The sequence below is a fragment of the Bactrocera oleae genome, chromosome 6 (genome assembly GCF_042242935.1).
Source record: "Bactrocera oleae isolate idBacOlea1 chromosome 6, idBacOlea1, whole genome shotgun sequence".
Taxonomy (NCBI): Eukaryota; Metazoa; Arthropoda; class Insecta; order Diptera; family Tephritidae; genus Bactrocera; species Bactrocera oleae.
The window spans coordinates 71872000-71892572 of record NC_091540.1 but is presented as its reverse complement, the minus strand read 5'-3'; the positions used below and the strand labels follow the sequence as shown (position 1 = coordinate 71892572).

Sequence of the window (20573 nt, the reverse complement as noted above, 5' to 3'; positions counted from 1 at the left end):
AGCAGAACTGCAAATGACGAGATGCGACTGAAACGGATAAACTCATACATCCGCGCGGCTGCATAGCGACGAAGAAGCTGCCTGCTGCGCACTTGGCGACAGACCTAAGTGTGCTCCATTTGAAATTCCAAACAGCAAACGCGCCTTTGCTCCCGTACGCCAAGCCCTGTCAACCGACAACTGCACACACACACACACTAATATCTACTGCTCCTTTATGTGTGTGTGTGTGTAAAGGCTGCGCTCACGTAGCAACGACTCCGCTCCGAGCCGCAGCTTTCACTCAGGCGATGCCCGGCAAAGTCAGCACACAGTCGCCTCGCCTTACTTGCGGCCCACTTTCCATATTCCGTGCACAATTATTTTGCCGAAGCAAACGACGAAACCGCTTTCAATGAAAAGGAATTTTAAAATTCATAGCAAAACATGGGTAGCTTCAAAATATGTATTCTAAATTATGCATTTCAGTAATTCAAAATGCCGTTCAGTGCCCACTGCTGGCGTTCGACTGCGAGCGAGTGGAGCAAGTCGTTGTTTCGCCTTGTCAGCATTCGCGTTCCAGCTGTGTACCGTTAACTTGGCTATCTATGTTTCTATTATGCACTACAATTTGCATTGCCGTTATACTTGAGTTTTGCTATTCGCTTGTTGTTGTGTGTTGTTCAACGCTCTTTTGGCTTCCTTGAAGATTTTGTTTTTCTTTGCCATCCTTTTGGACGCCGCGAAATCAGAGCATCCATAATGCCTCTTCATGTTGCAGCTTGTAAAGAAACTTACTTAGTTAAGTAGCTAAGTGTTATTAGCAACTGATGGAGTTACCTTTTTGTTGTTGTTTTAGCTCACATTCACGCACCTACTCCTTCCATTGAAAGTACTCAAATAACTTCCAAACAATTGCAATGTAATTTGAGTAGTTTTAAAAGATTATTTTACTGCCGATCCAAATCTATGTGAATATATTAATATATATATATATATATATTATCAGAAAACTTAAGAGTTCTTAAAAGTTTTTATGAATACCTTGAAACCTTCGGTTTCTTAGCACCTGCATATGACTCTGGGCACTTCGAATATCGTCAGATGCTATCCGATGCTTTTATAATATAAATTATTTTATAATAAAAAAGAAAATGAAGTTAGAAATATTAGACAGATATGTGTAGAAAACTGTTGTCAATTGCAGTAAAAATAATGATACAAATCCAAAAATTTAAATTGTTTGGTCTAGCATGGGCTTGGTTATAGTGGAGAGCCTTAGGTGCGAAGGACGGTTGTCGAAGATCGGTTTCAGGGTATATTATGGCACTTTAATTTACGACATCGATCGAGTTCGATCTCAGATGGAATTACTTTAATGAATAGAGGCAGCAGCAAAGGGCTTTAAACTCCTCCATTTAAGTAGCACAACATCAAGTGAAATTTTGGATGATTTCGAGGCCTCTGCATCAAAATTTGGCAAGAACCGATCCGCGTTCAACATGGGTTTTGAAACATTACCTTAAACGGTTTACAACACATCTACATCTCAACTATTGAAATGGGGAAGGAAAATAGAGGGTTGCAATAAAGAAAAGTGAATTCTCCAAAGTATTCGGTATATTTCATCTGTCAGTTAGTAGAGTATTTTTTCGTTCTTTTACATAAAAAATGTGTCAAAGTGCTAAAGCTAAAGTGTCCCCAGAATTGCTTCCTTCACAGTCTTTCTCCCTCTTTACGCCATAACAATTTCTCTCGCATATCCGATATTCATAAAGAACACAGAAAGGATTGAATGGATGGCAGTTATTTCTTTAATATACAAATTCATTTACACGCGTATGAATCTGTGTGTCTGTAACAATAAACATAAATATGAAAGTGTATAGACACGCTCGGAACCTCCTTCCGCAACGCGTTGCGTGCGTTGGGGCGTATACGCAACATTTTTGATGTATGCACTGTAGCTAAACTAGTTGTGATGCAAATTAAAGTAGATTGGGGCGGGGGGAGAGTAAATGCGCAGCGCTGCACTGACTATTATAAATATTATTACGCATACCGACAACGAAGTGCCGGCAACAATAACAATAACAGCAACGGGAATAACAAGCGACTTGAAGCAAGCCAACTAAATGCATACATATGGCAGTTATATAAGATATGAGCGAACAAGTGTGATATACAAAGAGATATAACTTAACTTGCTGCTGAAGCCAAGACAAGTGCAATAGCAACAAAAATACGTTGCGTTGTGCGAGGCGAAGCAACTAAAAGCAACGGTTGCTTGCGTGTGCGTGTATGTGTGTGTGTGCCACTGTGAAGCTTGCATTTATGGCTATTTAGTTCAGCCTCATATACAAAGTTAATATGCAGTATATAGCATATACATATGTGTGTGTATGACAATGCTTTCACTTGCTGCTTTGTTGATAGCTTCAAAGTTGTTGTTTAGTTAGCCAATTTCACCAGCGTCGATCTTGTTCGTAGTAAGCGCTGTGTTGCTCGAAATAATCTCATTGCTTTTAATGTTTGCCGGCAGACAATGATTTAAAGCTATTTTGATACTATGCCATAAATATATGCGAGCTTCTGTTTGTATGTGGTGTATTGGGAGCAGGATTTGGTATACATTAAAGAGAAGAAAACGGCAAGACAAGCAAAATCTACGTAATTGAAAGTGTTCGGCGATGGTGATGTTTTCTTACTTACTATCGCACAAAAAAGCTTAAACTTGCAACACTCTCGAATGCAGAATGACGTTAGAACTCTTTACTTTATAATTTTGTCCGACAAGAACTCTGAGTAAGCGGACTGAAAACTGGCGTCTGTACTCAGGAAGACCTTCGAACGCTTCAAGCTGTCTTAGGGCAATTAATTTTAGGCTTACTAGTCTGTGGTGGAGATGGTAACCCTAACTTAAAAGTGCTGTAAAAGGTATTAGTAGATTGTTCATTGCAAATACAAAGCTAACTTCCAGTTTTCTTAAATTATTTAATGTTTAAAAATCCTGTAAAGTGTTTCAACAATGGGCTGGCACCAAATTTAATAAAATATGTTTCTAATATATAATATATTTCTGTCGTAGCAATTTCTTGCAAGAACGAGAAATGAAAACAAATTACTCAGTCATAATAAATGCGCGATTTCTTTAATTTATAACAACAGTTATTTTTCGAATTTAAAAACAACACTCGAAATCTAAGCTAAGTGCTTGTAAACAAAGGAAGAATTGCACCTGGGAATAAAACTCGAGAAGAAGAATACTAAACGATTGTTGTTGAAATCCATCAAAACATTGAAATCGATTAATTTTCATCAACTCTTCATGCCCGCTGCATTCGTTCGACGGTATTTACGTGTTGGTATTTATTTGTATGACATACGTGCACACATACAGCAACAACCAGTTCAACGGAACGATAACGAATGCTCGTATTTGTGCGAAACCATAACGGTAATGTATGAATGTGTACGTGTATGTGTATGCTTACTATGTACGCCCGTGGAGTTCTTACTAGTATTTACACGAGCATCAATCAAAAAGTTAAATTTCTTTCACTTCGATTTCGCATTTTCCTCTAAAGCTTTTCGGATCCTATGAGGCATGCACCAGCCAATTTTATCATGCTTTGCTGTACAGTTTTGTGATTTAATTTTTATACCCCTACGCAACACAATTGTTTGAGATATTATATAGCAGATTAATGCAAATGAATTCAAATTATACCAAAATAGTATTTCTAAGGGGTTTGGAGTAGAAATATTTTTATAAAGATCTGAGCCTATCTGGCTGATTATTGTGGATAGAGAGTGTGTATTTGGAATAGATTTATGATACGCCAAAGGCTTGACCAATCTGTTCGAGCTTATTTTATATAGCATCTCTTTTCACTCTTCGAGAATACTACAAGAGGAACAAGTTTTTCCCTAGAAATATTTCAAATACGAATGTTTTATCATATATAATGTAATGTGTGTTCGATTCCATTTGCATTTCGACCTTTTTATCTTCGTTATGATGTCTCACTGGTTAGTTCTTGCATCTACTTTCTTTTGAACTCATTTTCTGAATCACTTAAACTCTTTTCGGTGGAATTTCACTGGCTCTCGAATTTGAGCGCTTGGTTTGGTTATGAATATGATCTGCCTAACCGCTACTTTACTGAACATGGATATATACTGTTAAGCCTCTCCAACATTGGCCGTGTGGAGCACTTTATGCTAGAAATGTATGAATGCGAGTGCAAATATACATACATAGACTTTAAGTGCACCACAAGAAATAAAATTCTCTTTCAATTTACCGTTCATCCACATATTTTCACATATATATACGCATATGTCTATCGTTTTGCCATATTTACATAGACACTTTTTCCAGCCCCCCAAATGTCGAACTGCTGGATTACATTTTGGCTCGATGTGCTTAAGAGCATACAGTGCGTGCAAAATGTATGTGCTCTGCTATCACATATGTATATGCACAATCGTTTTAGGTCTTAGAAATCGCTTGCCGTAAGTCCTGATCGCACTTATGGTATTGAATTTTGAGCCTTGTGCCATTTGCCTGCATGCCGAAGGTTTTAAAATGTTAATGCCAATACAGTCGGTGTCGCTGTTGCTGCAGCAGTTTTAGTTCATTTACACATGCGAACACTCGTTGTTGCCGGTGACAGTTAGAGGCTCAGTCGGTTTCTCTTCGTTTATAAAGGATAAATTCTCGATTTTCTAGTTTTGATTTTTGCCTTGCTTTAATGATTCCAAAAAGCCAATTTACTGAAGCGAGCTTAGTTAACAGTCTGGACATGTGGGCATTGTCACATTGGAATCTGGTGTATACAGTAGATGAGTGAGAGTAAAACTTTCTCTTAGAAGCGTGTGACATTATTAACAAACGCAAAATTATTAACCACCTATTTGAAAAACTTTAAGTTCAGGTGTCACCGAATATTTTATACTATCACAAGGTAAAGTGATATACTGGCTTTTCGTTCATAATTTAATTAATAGTAGAAAATTTTCATCCATTATTTACAATCACACAAAACATATTGACCGAGAGATGCGGTATAAAGCAACCGAAAGTTCGAAAATATGTATATTAGGTGGTTGGGCTGATGGAAGTATTGATTTTACCCATTTTTGGCACAAGGGCACAAAAGCAGTCTCCTCGAATTTCAATACTAGAACTCATAGACTAACCGATATGTTCGTTAAAAAAAATCAGCCAATGCACTGGTGTTCATATATATGGTGTCTGGGTACTTGAAAATGATTGTCCGATTTCGATAATTTTTGGGCGTTAGATTAAATACTTTGAGTGCACTATTTGTGCAAAGTCTTACCCTAATAACTGCATTGATGTTTGATTGGTAAACATTAAATTGAAAGAATCAAATAGAATTTAAAAGTTTGCTATAAGAAAACATTTTCCCGTTTTCGCAATGTTTGATATTCCGCTTTACCGATGATTTGGTTGGTTAGACAGGGTTCACATATGATTTTTGGCAATTATGACCACTCTCATAATTGTTTCATTTTTCATCACCAGTTACAAAACGATGCGAAACCGATATCTTTTTGTAGCATTCAAGCAGCTTTTCAATCGTTTTTCAACGTCTTGTGGCTTCAATTCATAGGGCACCCAATTTCCTTGCTTTTGAATATATCCGACTGCTTTTAAACGTTTTGAAATGGCTGCTTCGCAGACACCCAAATATTCTGAGCATTTCTTGTGTTTCTCGAGTAATGCTGTCTTTATCGAGTAATGCTTCCAGTTCCTAATCTTCAAACATTTTGGGCCGCCCAGTACGTTCCTCATATTCCTAGCCAAAATCACCACTTTTAAAACGAGCAAACCACTTTCGGCACATTCGCTCAGCTAGAGCATGTTCCAAATAAAGTTCTACCAAAATACGATGACTTTTGGCTGATAGTTTCTTCATATTAAAGCAATGAAGAAGAACGTTCCAGCAAAAACATTTTTTTGAAACACAAAGTTCGACATATTTGATTGAAAAAAATTATTGCAGTTTACGCTTCAAATTAGTGGCGCACAAGACGTAATAATCAAGTTAAACCATCTCTTTGCAAACCGCACTAAAATACTGATAGAAACAATATCAAGTAACAAATTAATCAAAATATAATTTTTTAAATATAAAAATTCAGTCATGAAACATATATGGTAAGTTATATCTTTATTGCACATCCAGAGATATACTAAAGTCGGAGATGTATGATCATGATCAAATTTGACCTGGACTGGTCCATATAATCGATAAATATTTTTTACTCGATTGGTACAACTTTTTTTATGTTCGTGATGGGTATAATCTACATACATATATGAATTAGTGGGGGCTTGACAACTGTTTGTTTTCGACGCGAAGAGTCTCAATCGACGCAGACATTAACTATTAAATCCCCATTGAAAATTATTTATACTAATTTCGAAACTTTTGCATATAAACACATTCTTTGCTTTAATAAAATAACTAAATAATTGGTAATAAAGATCCAGCTCTACATATTCATATTAAAAATAATATTTATAATCGGCCAACTTTTAAAATGAAGCAAAATATTCAAATTCTAATACAACGCAGCGTGTACACAAAATTTCAATAATATAATATTTCGTATTTTTCTTCGTTCGCATCATAATTGCAATTAATGACGGTAAATCAAATAAGCATTTATAAACAGATAGTATGTACGTATGTGTATGTGGATGTGGGGGAAAATTGTAGTGCAACCAACCACAAATTCAAAGGCACTAAAAGTGAGTAAACAAAAATTAAAGCAATAACAAAAACATTGCTTCACATAAACACGGAAAATTAATATAAATTTTACTAAAACATAGTTTTGTGTGAACTCGGCAGTAATTATCATCACGGCTAAATAAAGCAAGCATAAACAAATATTTATTTGCTTAAGTTAGGAGAAGGCCCGTGGCTTGACTGTGTAGAAAGCATGAGTGGTTCATATTCCGACCAAAGTAAAGTCTAAATGTATTGAAACAGTACTTTTATACTAGGTCGTATATCTCTAGATATTACCTACTCTCAAAAGCTTGTGAAAAAACCCACCAGTATTTCAGAAGTACCTCTAAACATGGAAAAAAAACAAATTTCGTGTCCATCCTAAGAGCCTGAACTAGCAACGGAACCGACATAGCAACAAATCGATCCTGTCGATATCAATATAAATGCTCACCTCCGATCCGATCGTTTGGCTCTCAAACGCTGAATTCATAGACGAAGACAAGCCACAGGCAGCATCTGTCAAATATTAACATATGGTACACACGTTCTTATGGGCATAGTTATTTATGGTAGGCAGCAGCACGACTTTACGGCAGTAGGCTTGCAGTTCTCGCTGGCACTAAATTAAAACCATTTCTAATTTTGCCGACGACAATGGACAGCTGTAACCACTAATATGCTTATTCAAAGCTCTAACAAATTTAATGTTATTTTACGATTACAGACAACTTTTTCTTCAAGACAACTTTTGACAATGGCTATCAGGTCGTGCATATATACATTATAAACTTAAATTTTTCGTAATCTTGTATTCCATCATTCTTGTCATCGAAAGTACATATATACATAATTTTAAAAAGAGCGCGTGCATTGTTGTGTATATTTTGGTAAAAGTGTAAACTGAAGTTGTGTTGGGTGGTAGTTTTACTTTTATTAAATATTTAAAACAAGTAATAATGTAAGTGTTCCCATTATATTATTATACATATTTACATTTAATGTACGTGTCCTCGGTATATACCATAATTGGAATACGTGTCTGCGTACGTGATAGTGACAGACACACTACGTGAACGGAGCATACAAACAAGCTGTCCATACTATTTGTAACTAACTCTCATTGATCGAACTTTTATTCTACAAATTTCGCAATGTCTAAAATCTCTGCAAAGAAAACTTCAGAGACACAAGGTCGAGAAAATGTGCCACGTGTTAAGAAAACGGCTAAATCAGGAGCGGAGCGTAATCGAGGATACAGACCACGAAAAACACTTTGTGCAGCTTTTCTTCAATCAATGACAACGTACATACACATTGTATGTATTATGAATAACGAACCATCGCAGCAAAATTCAATCGCAAATGAAGATATTTTAAGAGGCAATAATCGTTGTTAGTTTCGTGCTTATTTTCATAGTCAATAATATACTCAAAATTTACAAAATAATGATAACCATCGATCAATTATTATTCAAGCTGACATCCATCACCAAGATATTTGTCTTCACAACAGCTCGCTGAAAATACGGTACATATAAAATTTATATATACATATTAAATATAGTGATAATGCAGTAATAAAACAAAAACTTAAATTGAAAAAATACCAGACGAGCGTTGTGGGGGATATTGGAATTGGATCTGAAGCTTCAACTAGTACCTTGCTAGATGATATCTATTGTGCGTAATGATTCATCCAATCAAGAAAGCATAGCAAAAACACCAGCACAGAGAAATCGAGAGCACGACGAAAATATTTGCAGAACATGATTGCAACAATCAAAGTAAAGCAGCGATCTACATATGTCGTAACCAAAAATAAAATTGAGGATATCATGTATTTCATACAAAGCTCGTTGGTTATGTACACTCATTACAGGGGTGATGATCACAAATCATTGATTATGGGTGATGACTTTAATATAAATTTTGCGGAAGATGCATCCTTGCCACTACTTCACTTTTTCGTGAAAAATTCGGTTTAGATATGAACGACCGGAAAATTACCATGACTAAATCAGGAACAACGATTGATGCTCTATTCGCCAGAAATCTACACTATTTAGACTGTTTCATTCAGTTACTATAAAGCCATAATATCCGATATACCCATATCTGTACCGACTTAAGATAATGTACGAATTGAAGAAATAGATTAAATATTAAATTTATATACCACATCTTATTATTTCGATTAACCCTGTAATATGTACGATACAACTCTCTCTCTCTTTCTTTTTCTCACTCTCACTATCAATGAATTGGTAAAGAAGACACTTCACTTCTATCACATGTACTGTGCTGCACGCGACCTTTTTTCTACGACCAGTAAATGATAGAGCTTTAAGTAATGTGCTGAGCGTACCCTACAAATTTGAAGTCATTCGGTCTAGTCGTTTTTGAGATACGATGGTGGAAAGTTGGACAAATACAAATTTTGAAAAAAATGCGCTTAAAGCTAGTCTGCTTAAAACAGTTCCGAATAGATCCTTTTTCTAACCGCTGTATCTTTAAAATGACTTCGAATTTTAAAAATCACTTTACTACAGTATGCCACAGATGTTAAGAAAGCAATTTACGAAAGACACAAAATCGAAATCAAAACATCACAAATGATCCCTTTAAATTCGTCATAATGTCGCACTTGAAACCAATCGAAGAACTCAGCCAGATAACTGTAATTGTATTATAAATATGTCCAAACTATATCAGCCAGATTCTGAAGAACTTTTTAAGCATACACGCATATACAGTGTACACATAGTATGTTGGAAAATGAATACATGAATAGTTGGAAAATAAATTCTACGAAATAGCACACGCTTTTTCAGTTTCACAGCGTCTATTTTCGCTTTATTTCTTTATGACGCCAAATAACAAGTGGTTTTCGGTTTCAAAGAAAATGTCGCCGCTCTGCAAATGCCTTGTTTATTTTAATTAATTCGCTCGCAATGCCGTCGTGCTTTACGTTTTGCGTTTGTCTTAAAGCGTAACTTTTCGATCGCATTGAGCAGGCTTTTGTATAATGAAAACAAGTTTGGTCGATTTCAGGTCAAATTTTAATGACGTCTAAGAACTTCAGAATTTTAAAACATACACCTGAGAAAAAAGAGCTAGGGTTAAAGTTTACGGTATAAGTCGAGACCCTAATTTCTTAGCTCCAATCGGATCCACCAATCATTTAGCAACTAGAGTAATTTAAACAAAATCGACACAGTGGGTAAAATTTCAAAAATATCCAGCATTTTAAGAGGCATTTTAGTGTAAACATTAAGGGCTGATAGCACTGTTCTGAGTATATAAGTGAGCCTCAACTCGGCCTGTGTTGTCTATATTTAGAACAAAGAACGCGCTCCGCCTTGATATGACGAATACTTTTTGATGAAGTCGTACCTATTTTCGCACCATAATTTCCCATAGAACTTTCTAGATCCATTTATTGCAACTATTTTCGACAACTAGTAATTGTTCAACTGCTTGGCACTAATTCGTAACTAAAGGTAAATATGCAAAGGATATTGACACCTACGACGTAACAGTGAACTAGGAGAACAGGCACGTGAACCGGTAACGGTGGTTGGTGCACTAGAACTTTACTAATGCATTCACCATTTATGCAGGGATCGTACGGATGTACCTGTACTGGTCATTAGAGGCGCAACACCATAATTACATACTCATTAAATATGCAATGATTGTCTGGGCGTTGCGGTATCAATTATGAAACTAAATTACCGTTATGTGAGCAAGTGTTCGCAGCAATTAGCAAATTTCTAAGTATTTAAAACAAGCACCTTCCTAGCGCGGCACCAAAAGCTCGCAGAATGGCCTTCGAAGAGAAACCGCCAGGTGTCAAGGAAATATTTCGCGTACATTGGACAATCTGGAAAGGAATGGGTCAGGTGACTCACCCAGAGTACCCAAAACTTCACATCGCCTACACGATACTAATGAATATCATTTTCAGCATCTGTTATCCGGTGCATTTGGTGATTGGCCAGATGAAACAAAAGACGCAACAAGAAACTCTGCTGAATCTCACCATCGCTGTGCCATCCATCGTATGTTGTCTTAAGTATTTCAATATTTGGCGAAACTTGGCCAAAGTGCGCCATCTGGAGCAAATGTTCAATATTCTTTACGCGCGCATTGATCGTTCCGAAGATTGGATTTATTATCGCAAAATCACCGTCCCATACGCATTAAGAGTTTTGCACGTGTTCTATTTCATTTGTCTGGGCATGGCGATCACGGCGGAGTTGTCGGTGCTATTTATGGGCTTCGCTTACGAATGGCGCCTAATGTATCCGGGATATTTTCCATTCGATCCGTACGCCAGCACCGTCGGCTATGTGACGGCACATATGTTTCAAATGATTGGCTTTGCGGCGCAACTGATGGAAAATCTGGTGAGCGACACTTACGGGGCTATGTGCCTATCTTTGCTAGTGGGGCACGCGCATTTGCTGGGCCAGCGCTTGGCACGCATCGGCTATGACAAGCGTATAACGCACGAGGAAAATAACGAAGAATTGGTGAAATGCATTGTGGACCACAATATGATATTCAAGTGAGCTAAAACTTCAACTGAAATTAATGTTTTTTAAATAATTAAATTAAAACAATTTTCTCACTGCCATTTCAGCTGTCAGCGCACGCTGGGTGACATAATCGGCTTCGGCATGTTTGCTCAAATAATTTCCGCGAGTTTATGTATAGCGATTGTGATAATTTACACGATTTTATTTGTTGACAATGCCTTCGAGTATGCCTATTACGGCATTTTTCTGTTCGGCTGCATAATGGAGGTGTTCCCCACCTGTCACTACGCCACGTACTTCGAGTTCGAATTCGAGAACTTAACCTATAAGATGTTCTCCTGCAACTGGATGGACCAGAATCGAGAATTCAAGAAGAATTTGATTGTGTGCGTGGAACAGTCGTTGAAGAAGCGTTTTGTTCTTATCGGCGGCATGTTTCGCATTAATTTACAAATCTTTTTCGCCATTTGTAAGGGCGCTTACTCCGTCTTGACGCTCGCTTTGAATTTCAAATGATTGTGTAATTAAATAGAAATTGCGAAAGTGGAAGAAAGTAGAAATTAGAACGTAATAGATGTGAGCACCTTTAACTGTTTAACTGTGCAATAAATGTTTAGTGGCTTTAGCATTACTTTACTGGTTTTCGTTTAAATATTTTTCTTTCATCTTTGACTCCTCTCTTCATTGTTGTAAAGTGTTGAGAAATTGTATTGTAGTTCCAGGCTGCCGAGACAACTGTTCTATGGTGAGGATTCTTTGATTTTTAGAAGCTTAGACGTCAAGTTTAAAAAAATTAATACGAACTGACGTCAGTGTTTCAAATAACGTAAAATAATTCACATTTTTGCTGTTCTGATAATGGAACAAATACTATTTTTTGTGCGAAAATCTTCTGTTGTAATCTTCTAAAGCCGGCTAAATGGTTTACAGACCACCGAGGGTCTCTTCTCAAATTCCATAAACTCTTTGCTTATATGGCTTTAGAGCCATATTCATATATTGCATATGTATAACTCTTTTACATCTGTGTGCGAAATAGTTGAAGTTGACTATCATTAGCATTGTACTTCCCCTTCGCTTTGAGCTGTTGATACATTCATAGCGCTGGTGGTTGTAATTGTTATTGGCTGTCACATTGATGACATCAAAGTTTTGAACTTTTGCCACTTTCACAGCAACTGGCAAAAACGAGAAAAAAATCAAAGCAAATGCAACCGTGGCGTATCTGATGTATCGTCAACTTGCTGATTGCCAGCCACTATCGCCAAAGCGTCAACTTCAAATATTCCACACACGCTCAAGTGAGCGGCACAAATGCGGCATCACTTGTCTGCCAGCCTGTAATCAAGGACAGCGCTGCTGCCGCATTCCCTCGCGACACTTCGCTCTCTGCCGATAGCTACTTACATACATGCCCGTCGCCGGCAGCTAATAGCAGCTTGTTCATAACTCCAACTTTTCCAGCGTCGCCTGTGCAACTGCGCTTTCACACACGCACACACACATACTAACACGAATTTAGCCATTTTTCATGCTTTTCTTTTGCTCACAGCCACTTTGGTCCTCAACCTCCGCAGCCTTAAATAGTATTTTCCTATACTTGGTATTACTTTTCCTCACAACTTTGCCGCTTTCGGTATATTTCTACTTCCGCTGCCTTCCAATTTTTTATTGCTTTATGCTATTTTTGCTTTTATTTTTGTGTTTGCTATTTCATATGTGCGTGTTTTTCTCAGTGTTTGCCCATCACTTTGCTGACAATATCGTTTTGCGTTCGTACATGTTGGGAAGCTTCCCTGAAGGGAGTGCGTGTGTGTGCATGAGCGTTTACGAATTTTTCATATCCTGCCTATAACAGGAAGTCACAACGAATAAAATTGATATTAAGTTATGGCTGAAACTTTTATTATTATGCATCTATCAACGTTGCCGAGTTCAATAAGGCTCGCACGTACATCCACACACACATTCAAGCACATGCTGTGCAACACACAGCAGCCTAAGCCAGCTCTTCGGTTTCCTTGGCGCTTGACAAACTGCTGCCACTCTCTAAGTACGACGCATTGAGCCGCATAAGAACTCAGAAAGTAGTGTGCAAACTATTTTGATGTGACTTTGTTGTAACAACAATTCTCATATGCATCCAGCTTTCAGTTAAAGCGTAAAAATTATTGTCCATTAAGCATTTCGTCAAGTCAAGCCTTATGACTTTAAAACTTTGGCGGAAATTTTATTATATTTTTCTAATTTACAATATATCATGAAAATAGCTGAGCGAAATGAGTGAACGAGAAGAGCGCAAGAGGTGAATAGAGTAAGACCAAAATTTACTGAGGTTTGAGCACTTTTGTAATCAATTTGCAATAAAAAAAAATATCAAACAATACTGTATAAAAAACTAAATTTTTTTGGGAAAATTAAAAAAGAACGATCGTATGCCCTTCCTATAATTCTGATTTACTATGTACAAGGGGTACTCGGTCTCTAACTAAATTGAAAATTATTTGATTAAACCGTTATCAAAAGCAAAGTTCGGAAAAAGTAAACTAAAGTTCTAAGGATAATAATACATTTCACAAATAAAAAAGTTTCCATACAAGATGTCCAGTTTGGATGGCTGCTAAATACAAGAACTTGACTTTTAGTGATCAGTTAGTATGACAGCTATATGTTATAGTGGTCCGATCCGGACAATTTGTTCGAAGATTCTACGGTTGACTTGAACAATGATTCATGCCAAATTTCGTAAAGATATCTCGTTTTTAAGTTTTCCGTACAAAATCTTGATTTTGATCGTAGAATGTGTATGGCCGCTGTATGGAGGTGTGCAAGATTTCAGATCGATATTTCAAATACAGATAGTCAAACAAACGGACATAGCTAAATCGACTCAGCTCGTCGCGCAAATCAATTAAATATACATTTCGTAGGGTCTTCAACCTTTTCTTCTGTGCGTTACAAAAGTCGTGAGAAACTTAATTTACTCTGTTCGGGGTTTAAAGAGTACAAGCCTGAACACAGTGGAAAACGGGAAGAGAAGCTTTTCCACGAGTCGTGATTAGGTAAATGTTTTGAATGTTTCTAGATTTCATTCATTGTTCCAGTTTGTTTCCACGAAGCTATACAACTTTATCGTCACTCATGTAGAATTCTCAAAATGTTTTCACAATAACAATTATCCTGAAAATATGGTTTTGATCAAGGTAAGGAGGACGATATGAGTCTTAACTCTTTCTCAGTTTGTCAGCACCTCAAACTTACCGTACTACTCTCTAGAACAGCAATATTGTATTTACCTAAATGAAAGTCTATCTTTACAATATGAATCCCTATTTATTTGTGATGTGCTTATCAGAAATGGCATTAAGATGGCTTATTCTACCATACATTTATGCTCTAAATACTATGGTATATTTAATTCGAAAAGCGATAACATTCCGTATGTTCGTTGTGCATATTATAAAACATTGGCAACACTCCGCCACTCGAACTTTGCCAAATTCGTGTATTTAATTGTAAATGCAACATTATTTGCGGCACCGTTTGCCACACATGCTGCGCCAAAAGTCAGCCAAGCACCTAATCAACTGCATAAATAACGGTGTATGCCTTCACAGTCAGTTCCACCGCTCAGCTGAGGCAGATGGCGCAGCTGTCACAACTTTTTGGCAAATTACTAACATATTAAGCGCGAATACCGAAAACCTCAGCAAGAGATAGCCTCCTTTGAATATCTCGAAAAAATAGAGTCAGCAGAGGAAAACTTTAAACCTTCGAGCAAATTTATGACCACATTAACATGAGCATTTTAATCGAATTCGCCAGCCGTAGCGGCCCCAGTGCGCTTCCGGTGTGCCGAGCATTGCCAAATATTCGTCCGTTCGTGTTGCATGCAACAAACAGTGCCAAATCTGTCTTATTGTACTTTCGCAACACAACAAGCCATAAGTAAGCAGCTGCTCGGCACGTTCTTATCATCTTCGCGTCCAACACCCAGAACATTTGCAATAATTAACTGTGCACTTCCAGCATTTTTGGGCGACCACTTTTTCAGTCGATAGTGCCGGTGCTCCATTAGGGAAACCGGTAGGCTGACGACGGACAGCGGGGGACCATCACAATTGACTAGAGCTCTTCGGTTGCCAAGTTGGGCTTATTAAATAACCGCAACATTTAAAATAACAGCGCGCCCATATTGCTTAGTATGTTTGTATGTGTTTGTAGTGTAGTAATTTGCAGAACAAGAAAGACAACAACAACTTTGTTGGTGTCACAGCTATTTAAATAATATCATTTTATTTACAAAAAGTAGGGTCTAAGTGCTAATTTTTCTTTCATTCCGGAAATATTTTTGGGGTGATCAAAAGAAAGAAGAAATCAGCCGCTATTCACCATTTGGTTTTACTCTTTCTTCTTAAATGGTATGTAAAACATTGCCTACATTTCGGAGCGCTGCCAAATCACCGCGGTTTCATAGAATAAATCGGAGCAAACTCAAGCATATTCAACGTTGAATATCGTTCTGACAAATAAACGGATTTAAGATCATATCTTAAAAATCTATATGCAATATAATAGTTATACAATAGTTATATAAGCTAAGAGTACTGAGCAAATCTATTGACAAATGCAAGTGGTCCCGGAAAAGTAGTCTTGAATTATTTTTTGATCTCTCTCTGACTGACTTTTACATATGCAAATATAAATTTTCATACATATGTATAACCATAAAAGCACGGATTTTGTTTTACTGTAATGGTTGCCAATTTATTTAGTTTTTGAGGACATCTTCGTGTCACGACAACCGTTTAAACACCTTACAAACATATGTCCACATAATGTATGGTATTTCCATTTGTACGTTTTTTCAGCCTTCTTCAGCAACAAAAAAGTTATCCGCAACACCCGACAGAGCAGCTTCTGCCCCCCTGAACAAAGTATTGGCTATTTCACTTCGAAAGTCACGGCAACAGATGGCAGTTGTAGATATGTTTGGCGGCAACTACCACCACTTTTGTTGCTTTATATATTATTTTCTTGTCGCTTGAGTTGTTTTTGTAGTTTTTGCACTTTGGCTATATGCCTTCTGTCGTGTCTTGAGCTCAACCAGCTGTGTTGCTCATGTGAGCACTTTGTGGTATTTGCCTGTAATAGAGTGTGAATGAGTAGCTAATTTTTAGCAATTCTTCCAGCCAGAGTACTACAGAGTTTTAGGCGGTTGTTCGGCTTTTCAGATAATAAATTTCGCGTTCACATTTTCATGATAACATAATATGAAGTAAAGTGTATTGAGCCTTATATAGAGTGATAGTGTTTGACGTGAATATCTAACACAACAAAACATAAAAATTAAATTTAGGTAGTATATTTTCAATGCTTTTAGAATGACCAGATAATATTTGGTCGTTCTAAACGTTATTTCGAACAATTCTGTGGAAATTGAGGCACTTTAACACTCTCTGCCACCAATAATATCCTCCAACTAATTTAACTACAAAGCGAACATACTGCAGCGCACCGCTAGTAGCGTATTGGCCGATGTTTATGTAATAAATTTTAGCAACAACTACAAACTTACTGCTAATAGTAACGATATGCTTGTGGAGCTGTTCACAGCTTCTACCAAAGGACGTTCGACAACAACAAAGCCGTTTTGCGAGCTATAAATTTTGCAGCAAGTGTTGGAATCTACGTTAACCGATTGGCTTCTTGATAACAATATTTTTTGCAAAATATATGACACCACACAGGCTCATAGAGCAGAGTACTAAGTCTGTTGGCAAACCACCAATAACAATTATGATGCGGTTTTCGCTGCTCTGCTAGTGTGCGCAGGTGAGGCAAATGCTCGCCAAGACCGCTGGAGAAGTGGACAGTGTTGTGTGCTTACACAGATGTAAAATATCATAAAGACAACACAAAACTTTGACTTTTTTTCAAACGAAAACTGTAGAGAGCTACAAGTAATTTATGTTTATTGTTGAAAATTACTAATAATGTTACAACTACTCAATTAAAGAAATAATATAATATTTTTTTAATTTCTCTCCAACCAACTACAGATGATCCCGCTGAACCTTCTTAACCTAGCACTTCATGGAATATAATTTCCAACCGTCCCAATAATTGTTTTTCTAGTCGTGAAAATGCATAAGTCAAACTTTCGCATTAATCGCGTATTCTTCCTAATGAAGTAATAAGAATATAACCATTCCACAACCCTTTCAACGACTTCAAGGTTTAAAACAAAAAAAAAACTATATTAAAGAAAAAAAATCAAAATCTTCTTTGTATAAGGCAATATTAAAAACACTTTTTCTTTCTTAATAGATTGCAACCTCAGCTGAACTTCTCCTTCTATTTTTTGTATGATTTTAGAGGTATCCCATAAAAGGACTTGGAAATTTAAACTACTTTCCATGAGCTAACTGATTTTTATCACAATATTTTCCATGTCAGGAATATTCTGAAAATTTCTAACTCATCTAACGTCAGATAGAGGAACGATAGTTATCACATATACTTAATTACAGAAATCTCTCAAAACTAAAAAAACTGAGAAAGAAAATTAAAATTAAAAAGTTTATAAAGTGCGTAGTGTTGGGCTCCATGACGTCTGTATCACCTGATTGTTGAACTACAAGTGAGTTGACGAGGAAAAAGAAGTCCCTTGAAAGATGCCGCTTGGGAAAAATGCATGAATTTAACAGTTATAATGGTTGGGGTATTCCCTGAAATGCTGATGTGAAGACAAAACGAAAAATAGTCCCACATCAGCATATTTCAGTACTTCCACTTTCCTGTAACGACTTTTTCGACATTGAGATTGTGACTACTAAGACACCGAGTTGCAAATCAGTCTAATTGGTGCATCATTAAATAAACTGCAAACCACAAAATTTGTGTTGCACAACTACAACTACGACGATAAACACTTATGCAGTTATGACCAGCAGCACGAACAACAACACAAATGCTGAAATAAATCATTTTGTTGAAATGGCAACTCTGGTGCAGTTGACACTTTTGTGCTTTTACAGTTGGTTGGTCGAAGAGTGTATTTAAATTTGCACTGAATGTCTTTGCGGTGGTCAGAGAGAAGAGGCGAATCAGTTGCGCACTAATTAGAAGAAATTATGCAGATACACTGCTAATTGCCAGCTTACTTTGCTGACGTAACGGTACTGTCAAAAGAGTGCTCATGCTACCTTCTACCTTGCTAAAATTGAATTTTTTCAAAGCTTTTGTCTATTTGTTATACATATGTGTTGGTGTGAGAAACAGTTGCGAATTTTGGGTTTATGTATGCGACTTAAATTAAATCGATTTGTCCCAAAATTTAAATTTCTTTCTTTGAATTCTCATATTTTGCATTTGTGTCATTTTTCGCCACGAGCAGTCCACATCCCATCTGCTTGTGGGTGAGTACGTGTGCATCACTACGGTCCGTGTTTGTGAGCGCAGAGTCCTCCCAGCACATCGAGTGTCAATGCAAGTCAAACATGGTTTTCAAGTGTTGACAACGCAAATAGTGCAACTGACTCCCCTGCGCAATTGCACACTCACATATACACGCAAAAGTAAAACGGAAATAAACCGTGATGTTGCACTGCTTTTTAGTGGAAATTTTAAGAATAGCTGATGTATTTTAAATTTAAAGTCTCCAAATAAATCATAGATGAAAATTCCCCTAATTAAAACATCGGGTGCGATTGACGATATTCCAAACCTATTAGAAGAAAGGCTTTTTCAAAGGTTTTGTTCACTTCAGCAAATGCCTAATTTAGTTTGAAGGGGTGAAATCTGAGGGGAAATGCCCTGACTTGTCTCTTGTCTAAAAATAAAACTGCTTTAGTCTATCCACAATCCATTCATTCTATATCACAGTAATCAACTCACAGACGTGAAACACGGAGCGAAGACCCAAATGACCACAGCGTCGTAAATACCGTCTTCTTTTCTGCTGCGTATACAATAAGTGGTTTCCATCACATAGAAGTATATTTTCCACGATCACGTTGCCACTCTCGTCAGAGCTCTGTAACAAGATACAGCGCGATATTCTGTACGTAAAAGCATTAAGTATTGGTTCAGGTGCTTAAGATGCTTAAGAAGAGACAAATAACTCAGATACCTATTTCAGTTGATTTTACTCACTACAAGCTCTCACTAGGTTGCCAGTTATTATTACGACTCTGCACAAATTAATTTTGGGAAATGTCTCCACATTTAGTAGAAAAATGAGATTTCCATTATATTTAATTCAGTTTTAACTTAAAAAACTTACTAACATTAATTAGGAAAATAGATTCAACCGTTTAGAAATGCATATTTCTATTATAACCAATTCATTCCCCCAACGCTATTTCAAAAGGGTGATTCAGGTCATCAATAAGCGATGGGTACATTTTGAATGAAATGTATACACAATTCCAAATTCCCAAAGTATTTGCATTTGCAATAATATTTGTAATTAAATCAATTAAATATGTAACAGCATTGGACAGACAAAACAATCAATTACAATCAATAAACCAAAGATAGCCAACTAACTGAATGATACTCCAACTGTGATGTGAAATAACAATAAAAACAATAAAAAAAATAATAAAACAATAGAACAACAAACGACTCTTGAATCCAATCAATCCAAAATTAAAATGCAATTGAGTAACCAGAAACCTCCAAGGGTCGTTATGGCAGTGCCAGCAGCGCTTGCGGAGAATAAGTGACAGCAAGCAAAGTGCAAAAGAAAATGTAATTCAAATCAAACGTGTTGGTAATGTGAGATATTCAACTTAAACTCAATTAAAACACTCCAGCGTCCAGTTGAGTTGCTTATGATGAATGCGTGCATGTTGGTATGTGTGTGCATGTGTAAGTGTCGAGCTGACGAGAAATTAGAAACGGAAACGGAGACTGAGGTGTTTATGGGTTGCTGCCAGCTGGTTGGAAAGTATATATTTGTGGAAATCGAAACCCCTGGTTTTTCTTTTAAGTGAGCCGCGCAAGTATGGGTCCACATTAGGAAACCACATTACAAGTTCCGGTTGTTTCCTAGGAGTTAATAGTATAGATGACGTGTTTCGCATCACAATTACACTTGAACTTTAGAAAAAGATTTGCCCATCAATTTTGAGGTTCAGACTCAGGACCTCTTAAGCACCAAATCATTATTAAATTTTAATTATTATGATTGATGTGGCAACTCCACAGCTCCGCTCACCATATCGAAATTAAAAGATGGAATGTATTATACATATTATATATAGACGAAGAT

The 20573-nt window shown here is 36.8% G+C and overlaps 1 protein-coding gene and 2 long non-coding RNA genes across 3 annotated transcripts; 1 reads left to right on the top strand and 2 right to left on the bottom strand.

Moving 5' to 3' along the window:
- Positions 1–413: 413 nt before the first annotated feature.
- Positions 414–1127, bottom strand: LOC118681151 (uncharacterized). The gene is made up of 3 exons (XR_004976839.2): positions 1024–1127; positions 820–946; positions 414–760 (listed from the first exon to the last, which is right to left on the bottom strand). It is a non-coding gene; the product is annotated as an uncharacterized lncRNA (long non-coding RNA).
- A 6503-nt stretch (positions 1128–7630) lies between these two features.
- On the bottom strand, positions 7631–11512 carry LOC138857861 (uncharacterized). The gene is made up of 3 exons (XR_011397072.1): positions 11387–11512; positions 10664–11333; positions 7631–8269 (listed from the first exon to the last, which is right to left on the bottom strand). It is a non-coding gene; the product is annotated as an uncharacterized lncRNA (long non-coding RNA).
- Positions 10577–11924, top strand: LOC138857860 (odorant receptor 59a-like). The gene is made up of 2 exons (XM_070111820.1): positions 10577–11322; positions 11398–11924. Exons 1-2 carry the CDS (start codon positions 10577–10579, stop codon positions 11807–11809), a joined length of 1158 nt encoding a protein of 385 aa, XP_069967921.1. The 3' UTR covers positions 11810–11924.
- The last annotated feature ends 8649 nt before the right edge of the window (positions 11925–20573 follow it).